Source organism: Micromesistius poutassou (assembly GCF_964030765.1).
Source record: "Micromesistius poutassou genome assembly, chromosome: 19".
Lineage (NCBI taxonomy): Eukaryota > Metazoa > Chordata > Actinopteri > Gadiformes > Gadidae > Micromesistius > Micromesistius poutassou.
The window spans coordinates 14,909,781-14,919,563 of NC_140289.1; the positions used below are offsets into that span (position 1 = coordinate 14,909,781).

At 45.3% G+C, this 9,783-nt stretch overlaps 2 protein-coding genes across 2 annotated transcripts in view; one reads left to right on the plus strand and one right to left on the minus strand.

The window, feature by feature from the left end:
* The window catches only part of eva1aa (eva-1 homolog A, regulator of programmed cell death a), a gene marked incomplete at its 3' end in the record, with an annotated part of 28,455 nt that extends 26,128 nt beyond the window's left edge, over window positions 1–2,327 (minus strand). The window contains 1 exon segment of the mRNA XM_084483849.1: window positions 2,098–2,327. Coding sequence (XP_084339975.1) covers window positions 2,098–2,206 — 109 coding nt within the window. The 5' untranslated portion in view covers window positions 2,207–2,327.
* A 760-nt stretch (window positions 2,328–3,087) lies between these two features.
* mrpl19 (mitochondrial ribosomal protein L19) lies at window positions 3,088–7,928 on the plus strand. Its single transcript, XM_084483782.1, has 6 exons — window positions 3,088–3,177; window positions 3,397–3,514; window positions 3,890–4,008; window positions 4,110–4,244; window positions 6,930–7,111; window positions 7,306–7,928. The coding sequence occupies exons 1-6, from the start codon at window positions 3,099–3,101 to the stop codon at window positions 7,534–7,536; spliced, it is 864 nt and encodes a 287-aa protein (XP_084339908.1). The 5' UTR covers window positions 3,088–3,098; the 3' UTR covers window positions 7,537–7,928.
* Window positions 7,929–9,783: the final 1,855 nt, after the last annotated feature.

A 9,783-nucleotide genomic window follows, 5' to 3' on the forward strand; every position in this document is an offset into this window, starting at 1 on the left:
GAACAACCGGTGATGTGAAAAAAAGTATTTGTCAACTTTCAGCAAATGTGTTTTGACGGCTGGTTTTTCGATTTGTCAACGGCAAGGCAGACACACAACCGGGCTGTCACAATGCCAATCATCCAATCACCCAATCACCTGCTGCCATTGTCCCCCTGACTGTCACACGGGTCCGGTGACAGACACCGAGAGCCGCCGGACAGACGTTAAGCGCGAGTTGAGGCCACTACTACTACTACTACTACTCTACTTGTCACCCTGCAGCACCGGCAGCACCTGTCAATCACAGAGCCGCTCTGTGTCTCCAGGCTCCGGCGGGTCAGGAATGTGGCTATTGAGGGGCTTCCCTTTGTACCAAGGAATCCTCAGACCGGAATCCCAAGCCTCCCACTTTTATCCCCAATTCCTTCAACAACAACAGAATGATAATAAGGTCAGCTCCTTCTTGTGCAGGCAGGGGATAACCTATAGGATCAATATGATCGCTGATGATCCCACAACCAACAGGTTAATTGTGCTGAAATGAAATGGAAATATAGGATCCACTGAAGAACGCAGCAAAGCATCCAATACACACCCAGAGCACCCCCAAACGGACCACATGCAGGCCACATCACCGTCCAACTGTCCGTCAAAATAAGAGGCAAACAGGGGAAGTGTTAAAGTTGAATAGAAGTGTGTCTATGCTGCACCAAAGCTGGGTATTTGAGCTTTCAACAAATTAACTCCAGCCTAATACTCTACGCTTCAATAATCATTCCTAAAATGGGATATAGGTAAACCTGTGAGCAAATCCCGAATAAACTGGTTGTTTGGTGTGGTTGAATGAAGTCCTTTGTGCTGCATTGCAATCGCTTTACAGGGGCAGAGGAAATGCAACATTTTGGAATGATGCATGTAATTCGATTGGTTAAACAATATATTTGGGAAAGCATATAAGCATATATGTTTTCACCGGGCTTGCATCATTACTATAAGCAGCTGATTAGGGACACCCTGGAACACACACGCACATGCACACACACACACACACACACACACACACACACACACACACACACACACACACACACACACACACACACACACACAGTCAGTCACACGCATACACACACACTCAGACACACATAATCAGTCACACACGCGCGCACACACACACACACACACACACACACACACACACACACACACACACACACACACACACACACACACACACACACACTCAAACACACACACGCACACACACACACGCACACGCACACGCACACGCATAATCAGTCACACACACACGCACACTTTCTTTAACACGTTTCCCTCTTCGTGTTAGTCTATTCATTTCAAACCATTAGACCCATTAGAGGCCAATTAACATTGACACAAAGCTCCCTTCCTGCTTTATGACACCGTAAACAAGACCTTTAGTGCTGCCGCCCTGGGCTCAGTAGCGCATCGCTGAAGCGACGCTAAGCAAGCAGCTCATTAGCGTACTTACTGGCGTATTAGTTAGGCTACCATATTATTTCATTGGGCTGTGGATGGAAATTAATTTATTTTATGGGGTTTGGTACAAAAAAAAAAAAATCCGGACACATGAAATCATGGACTTTCAATACTAGGAAGGTAAATTAACAACAGGACAAATAAACATGTACATTGTAGCGTACACCTTGCAGACCTACATTTTCATTGCTTAAAAAGTTAAATTGTATAAGCTAGATGGCTGGGTGTAGGTATTAGATAAAGACATTACATGTAGGCCTATTTACACGTTAATAACTACACGGACATATTGGTAGATCGATTTTAGTATTGGCTTCATAAGTAGGAAGAACGTTGTAAAGCGATTCGTTGCGTTAGGTCAAGTGTCATGAATTCTGCCAAATCAACAAAACAAAGTTGTGGACGCAAAACATGAAATACATGTGTTCTGTTTGATGGAAACAAACAATAACCCTGCATGTCGCAGCGCGCAGCACAACAAGTAGTAAAACATGCGGCGCTATAGCGAGGATTTGCCATCTGGTTATACATTATTACTAGAGTAGCCTACTTCGTCTAACAACACTTAACTCTATGCCATCCACTTAAACCAACCTGAGACGTCCGGGGAACTCCTGGTGAAATCGCAGAAGGTGGCCAAACAAGTAACTCCTAGCAGGAGCGCATATCTGACGGCTGAGAGAGTCCCATCCGAGAAGAACATCCTTGAAGCCTCAAAGTTTGGGAGTTTGTCCTCAACATCGGAACATCCAGCAAAAACATTGATCTCTATGAATCTGCGTCATGTGCAGCAGAAGACGTGTGGTCCAGTCGCTCTTCCTTCCCTCATCATCCCGGACCAGTGATCAGAGCGAGGTCCCCCGTCCGGCCAGTGCGGAGCTGCAGCTTGTGTAGTGGTGGAGCCTGTGTAGCGCTGCAGCCTGTGTGGTGGGGGCCCAGTGCTGCTGCAGCCTGTGTGGTGGGGGCCCAGTGCTGCTGAGCGCTCACAAGACAAGCCCACCTGTAAGCTGCTCGTTAGCCTGCTCTCGCGTGGTCTCAAAGTCTCTTGCGTCTTTCCTTAGATATAATATATTATTTTATCTTACACACTTAACACGTAGGCAATGGCCTCTCACCATAATCACTCAATGTTAGTGTTTATGCACGGGATATTTTTTTTTATATAATAATGTTTTTAGATAGCACGAATACACTAAATGACTTTGAGATTGAATCACATTGAAGGATAATAATTAGTCTAATCACTAGTATGAAGTTATTAGACTAATGATCACAGTGAAACATACATGGGCCTATCATGGACAATACAAAATTACATGCAAATAGTAATAACAAAACATTGTTTGGCCTAGTGTCAGAACAGGATATAGGACCTATTTAGGCTAAAATAACAGAATGAATCGACATAAACACGATTGTAATATAATTCGGCGTTCAAAATGACTATTAAAATCGTTGTGAATCGATTTTCATTTACGGTCCGTTACTGACATCTAGAGGACGTTCTTAGTATTGCATCTGCAAACATTTCGCTTTTCAGAAGTTTGGTCTCATACGGCGTCCGTACAGATACATGTGACAAAAGAAGGTCAACCATGGCAGCCTGCATCCAGAGGCTCGACAGAGCTATGTTTTCAATAAGGATATTACGGAATGCCCAGCTTCACAATGAACGTAATTAAAGTCAAACTTATTCCTCAAGCTTTTTAACATGTTGTCAGATTGTAGCACACAGAGGAGGCTAACGCTAGCAGTGTAACTTGCACTAGGTAGCGTTAGCTCACCCGGTGACAATGTAGGAAGTGTCGTATTTAATATGCAATTTCAACGTCTTAAATGTGACATTTACGTTTTTTAATATGGCTGTAAATGATGTCTGTTACCAACGACCAGGGACTCTATCCACGTCTCTGCATCGTCTCGCCTTGGACACCGAGCAGCCGTCCAAGTTCACTCCTCCAGTGAAGCCCGTCATCATAGACAAGACCCAGAGTGTGGCGTCGTTGAGGAAGTATGTCATCATGTCTTTGACATTAATTTACATTTAGGGGATTTTGCTGACTCTTTTATCCAAAGTGACTTACGACCGTTCATGGCATGCACACATTCACACACCGACGGCGGTGTCAACCATGCAGGGCGACGGACAGCTCGACAGGAGCAGTGAGGGTGAGGCGTCTTGCTCAGGGACACATGCCACATGCCACAGGGAGCCAAATGCCTTACATTTTATATTCTTAATGTAGTACAATATAACTTCGTCCTTTGCAATGTTTACCTCCCACATAAGTACGTTGCAATCACACAATCAACACATCTTGCTCAAGACATTTGTTGTTTTCATATATCGCATATACAAAGAGCATTTTTGTCACACTTGTCGCAGGTTTTTGAGCCCCGAGTTCATCCCACCCCGACAGAGAACGAAGCCGATCAAGTTCACCATCGAGAGGAAGGACATGATCCGCAGGAGGAAAGTGCTCAACATTCCTGAGTTTTACGTTGGTAAGAGTTCCCTTCAGATGAATGATTCTGTATACTGTAATTGTGTTTGATATTTGCAAGTTGAACTGTATAGAATTATTCTGCGGTGCCTTTGCCTTCAGGGAGTATCCTCGCAGTGACCATGACCGACCCTCATGCTGCTGGGAAGAGCAACCGCTTTGTGGGCATCTGCATTCAGAGAGGCGGGCGGGGGCTGGGAGCTACCTTTGTCCTGCGCAACATTATTGACAATCAAGGTAAGGACACCATACGGACGGCATGGGGCGTTCTCTTTGTACAGACAGGTCTCCAGGCAGAAAGTATAGACAGCAGATAGACAACCGTCAAGATGGCAGCTGTTTGTTGTGCCGTTAACTCCATTTATCCCAAAAGTCAGGGATAGATACGTAACATGGGGTTAATTCCCTTTAATACAAATGAGACGGGTATGCAGTGTTTCCCCTAGATTTCTTTGTAGCAGTGGTGCTGTTAGTTGGTAACCTAGCAATGCTAGGGGGGTCCGGGGGCATGCCCCCCCCCCCCCGGACCCCACCAGGTTACTCCTGGTGAGATTTTTTTGGGGAAAATTTACAGATTGAGCTTCCAAATATGACATAACAACCAACAGAGTCAAGGTATCTGCTGAGACCAGATCATTGTGCAAATGTGCCTTCAACTTGGCAGAAACTAAGTTCATCTTTTATGTTCATTTTCAGCTATTTCTTTGATATTTATCATAAGCCTTAGAAAAAATAGATGAGAAAAAAAAATTGCAATTTTTTTTTGCAGTGGCGCTGACAATCCGCCGCTGCTGAATGCATATAGGGGAAACACTGGGGTATGGATTTAAGACGGATAAGTCAATAAAAGAGCAGATTTGAGTCATTGTATTAGTATTAGTATTTGTATGCACTTAGATTTTCTTTCAGATACGTGTTGGATATACAATTGTCCTGCTAAATCTTGCCACATACTATCCCCTCCCATTAGGGTTACCCTTAATTTAAATATATAAAATTGTTTAAAAGATTTAGACTGTTCAAAGTTTAGGCTATGGTCACCGTTGATCTTGTTGTTACAGGTTCAACAACCACAAAAGTTAAGTTCACAAATTATATCTTTTTTATTCTTAATTATAGTCTTCAAGTCAGTGATATTTGAATGAAACTACAAACAAACATTGGCTATGATACATTCATATTCAAAATTATTCATGAAACAAAATGCATTCACCTCTGGAAAAAAAACAATTGATCATCACAAGCAGAATCAGGCGAGATCAGACCAAAAAAAAAATCATACATCAAGAACACGGCTGTAGGCACTAATGTGACCACAGTGGATTATGGCAGCAAAACGTTTTGTTGCCCCCTGGCTGTGCGGGCAGCCAATAGCCAACGATGTTTGTAACCAGAAAACCCTCCCATTGGATGAGTCTGTGAAGCCCTCATGACGTCAGAACATTTTGAAACATTCACACTTCAGACTTAACTACAGAGTGGTTCATGCATGACAACCGTTGATGTTTGGGAAATCAAACGTATGCCGATACAAAGAGCATGACCCGTAGAGTGCAACATTGTTGTATTTATCCCAATACAAATACAATCCATTAAGGCTTACTTCTCCATGGAGGAAATTGCCACTAAAACATTGTAATGAGAACGTCCTCTGAGTTGGTTTCGGGAGATCAAATGCTATGAAAACAAATTGATATCTGATGAAAGATAAAGCATAGCATACCAATGGCATCACAGAGTAGCAGCATCACTATTCTGTTGGGCACCTGGAAGGAAAACTCCAGTGGAAGGGTCCACTGAAGGCAAGATGTTTCTATGTGCACAGTTGGGGTACATTGGAAGAATGTGTAAAGAAATTATTTTCCTAATGTATTTTCTAAATGGTTACCACTTGTATGTTATGTGATGGTCATAACCAATGGAAAAATTAAGTAATTTGCATTTCTCAATGGGAGCAAGAGAAAGAATTAGGGGTGCACGATAATTATCGGGCCGATAACAGAAACTATTACGTCATTCCGATAAGTCCGATATCATGACGAATAGCCCCGATAACAAAGCATATATAATTTCAGTGTCCCACTAACGCTAAATGAAAGGTCTTATCGTAATCGATTGTACACATCATACAATCAATTACAATACATGAGTTCACAACTGCACGTGTATATATAGAAAATGTTTTTTTTTATTATTATGTTACACCTTTCCTGCTGTCGGCTTCCAGACCGTAGTCGAGGAGCACAGGGGAGACGTTCCCTGTGGAGACGTCGATGTTCTCTCGGGGGTACCACCCTTCCCTTTAACCGGCAGTGGGTCTGCTTATAGGTCGGAATATGGTCGGAATGAAGCGGCCGCCGATTGTTGACAGGCTGGGTACTTTATTCTTAGTTTCACCAACTTTACAGTACACGTTTGCACAGACATTACCGGACTGGTTCATTACTTCACTAAACTGACACACCCTACGTGTCCGATGGTGACACGTAGGTGGTGCATCCCTAGAAAGAACAGATTAAAGGGAGCATATCAAGAGTGGTGCTATGGGTAGTTAGCATCACCTCCAGCCAGTAGAGGGCAGCAGTGCCTGCTCTGATCCCTGTGGTCAAGGTAAATAAACCATAAACCAGATGTCTTGTTGTCACAGGAACAAATTTGCATTTGTAGGCTTTACCTCTTTCTCTCTTATACGCCACTAGTGTATAAATGTCTTGTACAGGTCCCTGACATTGTTCTTGTACATAGGACTGAATTATGTAAAGCCTGATACTCTCCTGGGTAAAGGGTATATTGATGGAATTTAATATTTATCTTCCAAACATTACTCTTCAAACTCACACGCCCGCTACCCTGCCTTTGGTGGTGCGACTCTTCTCATTCATAGAACGAATACAGTGAAATGACATGACTCTTGGCACCCAGGCGTGGAGATCTGCTACGAGATGTACAGCCCTCGCGTGCAGGAGATACAGGTGCTGAAGCTGGAGAAGAGGCTGGACGACAACCTGATGTACCTGAGGGACGCCCTGCCCGAGTACTGCACCGTGGACACGGACATGAAGCCACAGCCCTCCTCCACCACCGGGGAGGTGCCCGTGAACAAGGTGAGAGGGCCTCCAGCACACACTGAAACCATCCGTTCAAGTGCTCTTTAATGCACAGGCTCTCATCCAGACCCTCCAGATCAGATGTATGATACTGTATCTTGACCTACCGGGCCAAGCTAATGTTCACGGAAAGAGAAGTATTTCTATGAAGGATTAATTTGTGTGTGTGTGTCCGTCCCTCGGTCCACCAGACCAGGGTGAGAATGCTTCCCAAGCCGTGGTCAAAGCGCTGGGAGCGGCCCAAGTACGACGTGAAGGGCATCCGCTTCGACCTGTGCCTGACCCCGGAGCAGATGGAGCACGCCCAGAAGTGGGCGCAGCCCTGGGTGGAGTTCGACATGCTGAAGGAGTACGACACCAGCAGGCTGGAGGAGGACATCTACACCGAGCTGCAGCAGGAGGAGGCCGCTGCCCCAAAGTGAAACAGAACCACGCCCAGGCCCCGGGGACGCTGGTCCCCATACCAACGCCTGTTCTAGTGGGTCCCCACCCTCTCAAACCAGTTTGGATACTGAACAGCGTTTACCTCTGACCACGCTGACCCACGCACAGGAAATATCGGAGGAGGGGAGGCTGGCGGTGGCGGGAATGGACTCTGGTGAAGCTTCACAAAACTCACCTCTGATGGATGAAATCTGTACATGGTTACGTCTGTATGGTGCAGCAGCGCACTTTGTATAAGCTGCACTTCTCCACCGTCCCAGTGTGTGATGGAGGCGTTCGTGTGCCAGGAGGACCTAGATGGGGCGTCATGGTGCTCCAGTGTGTACTTTATAAATGTAAATGCTATTAAAACGGCAAGCCCTTTGTGTGCGTGTTAAATTGGTTGTGTTCAATTGCTTTAAAAGATTCCTGGGGTTTGCTAATGCAGTGGTTAATGAACTGGATAGAACAAGTCTCTGTAGGAGATGCAGACAAGAGTTACCATGGTAGCCGGTAGACGGCCTTTTTTGCATTCAACAGGAAAGATTTGGAAAGCAAATACATCATAGCTTTCAGAAGTTTTCATAAAAGTACAGTGATAACATGTTAGTAAAACATAATGCTGATGCCTTTTAGGCAAGTAGTATTGTTGTTTTGGCAATTGTTCAAATGTTTTTTCTCTACTTTTCTGGTTAACCAATTGTAGTAGTGGGACATGAGGACAAATCGCTTCTGACCACAAGGTGGCACTATCTGACCAGAATAAGAGCTTCACTTAGTATATTGTTGACTTCTTTTGTTGTGAACGCTCATCTTGGGGGGAACTCCTGAGAATTCAAACATGTCATGGTTTTCCTAGGAAGGTGCAACATTTCCCAGTAATTTCAATGAAAACATCAATTTAATTTCTCCTGTGGAATTTGGGACCTGCTTCACAGTGAGCCGAGGACACCCGGTAGTGTTTTAGGACTGGATGGAAAATTGTGGTGTCGGGATGGTATGTTACAGCATCAACAGGGCTGTATAAAAACACTTGGACTCCGTATGTTATGTCTGCTCCCTGTGTGTGTGTGTGTGTGTGTGTGTGTGTGTGTGTGTGTAAACACTCAATGAGTCTACACTCTAATTTGCCCATATTACAGGATGAGATGTGGAGAAAATGGCCCCTAATACGGGAGTAGCAGATGTTTACTGGGCTCATTATAGACCACACAGAGTCTGGAGATAAAAGAGGCGGACTCCGTTAAATGTTATTTCTATTGCGTTGGAGATCACGAGTGGCGTGGGGGTTAGTGGGGGACAGGTCGTTTTGATCACATGTTGATTTAGTTACTCATAAATAAATTTAAATAACGCTTCTGAGGGTATAAATGAGTGATACTGTGTACATAGCTCACAGAGCTGTTAAACACCCTCATCATATCGTTAATCTTGTACTTCTCTTTATTTTACCAACCGCCCCCCTAACCCCACCGCCACCCTCTCTGTTTGGCTACATGCAGACTTGCACCCTCCCCTTTACCCGTTATCCTCAAAGCACCCTGCTGTGCTGTTTGAGCATGACCTCCCTCACCCCATCCCTCACCCCCCCCACCCCACCTCCATCTCCCTATCTTTCCCTAACCCTCTGTATTTATCTCGGGCCTGATTGCCGTTGCTGCATTGTGGAGGCGGTCTTGCGGAACTGTTTATCCTGCAACACAGGCTGGCTGCTCTTTAAATGCATTCCGCTGTGACACCACTGGACTGGTAAACCAGTTTAAACCAAACAAGTTACTCAGTCTGGGTCTGGTGGCGTGGAGGAAACTAACTGTATGTATGTGTGTGTGTGTGTGTGTGTGTGTCTGTGTGTCTGTGTGTGTGTCTCAAGTCCTCAATTCCTGGAGGGAGGTGATTTTTGACTAGTGGAGCCTCCCATGCCCTTAGGTTGACTTCTCCGCACCTGGAGTGAAGTTAAAGCCTCATGGCTGGCGACGGAGATCAAACAGCACAGCAGAGGCATGCACACACACACACACACACACACACAACCTACTCCCACACACACACACAATATACAGGCCATATCATATTAGACACCTCAAACAGTGAAACCTGTAAGCGTCTAGTCGGGTCCTGTCTGTCAACCCCTGTGTAGAACCGGATCTTAACACATTCACTCCTCCAGCCCCCCCCCCCCCCGCCCCACTCCACCAACACCCACCCTCATCGCCGGGGCTCCCGGGGCGGGGCCCTGCGGGTCGGGG

Bases quoted from the DNA above. Each gene is read 5' to 3' on its own strand.
- mrpl19 (XM_084483782.1), top strand. From the start codon at position 3,099: ATGGCAGCCTGCATCCAGAGGCTCGACAGAGCTATGTTTTCAATAAGG. The intron at 3,178-3,396 runs GTAATTAAAGTC...ACCAACGACCAG, and splicing joins TGCCCAGCTTCACAATGAAC to GGACTCTATCCACGTCTCTG. The intron at 3,515-3,889 runs GTATGTCATCAT...CACTTGTCGCAG, and splicing joins AGTGTGGCGTCGTTGAGGAA to GTTTTTGAGCCCCGAGTTCA.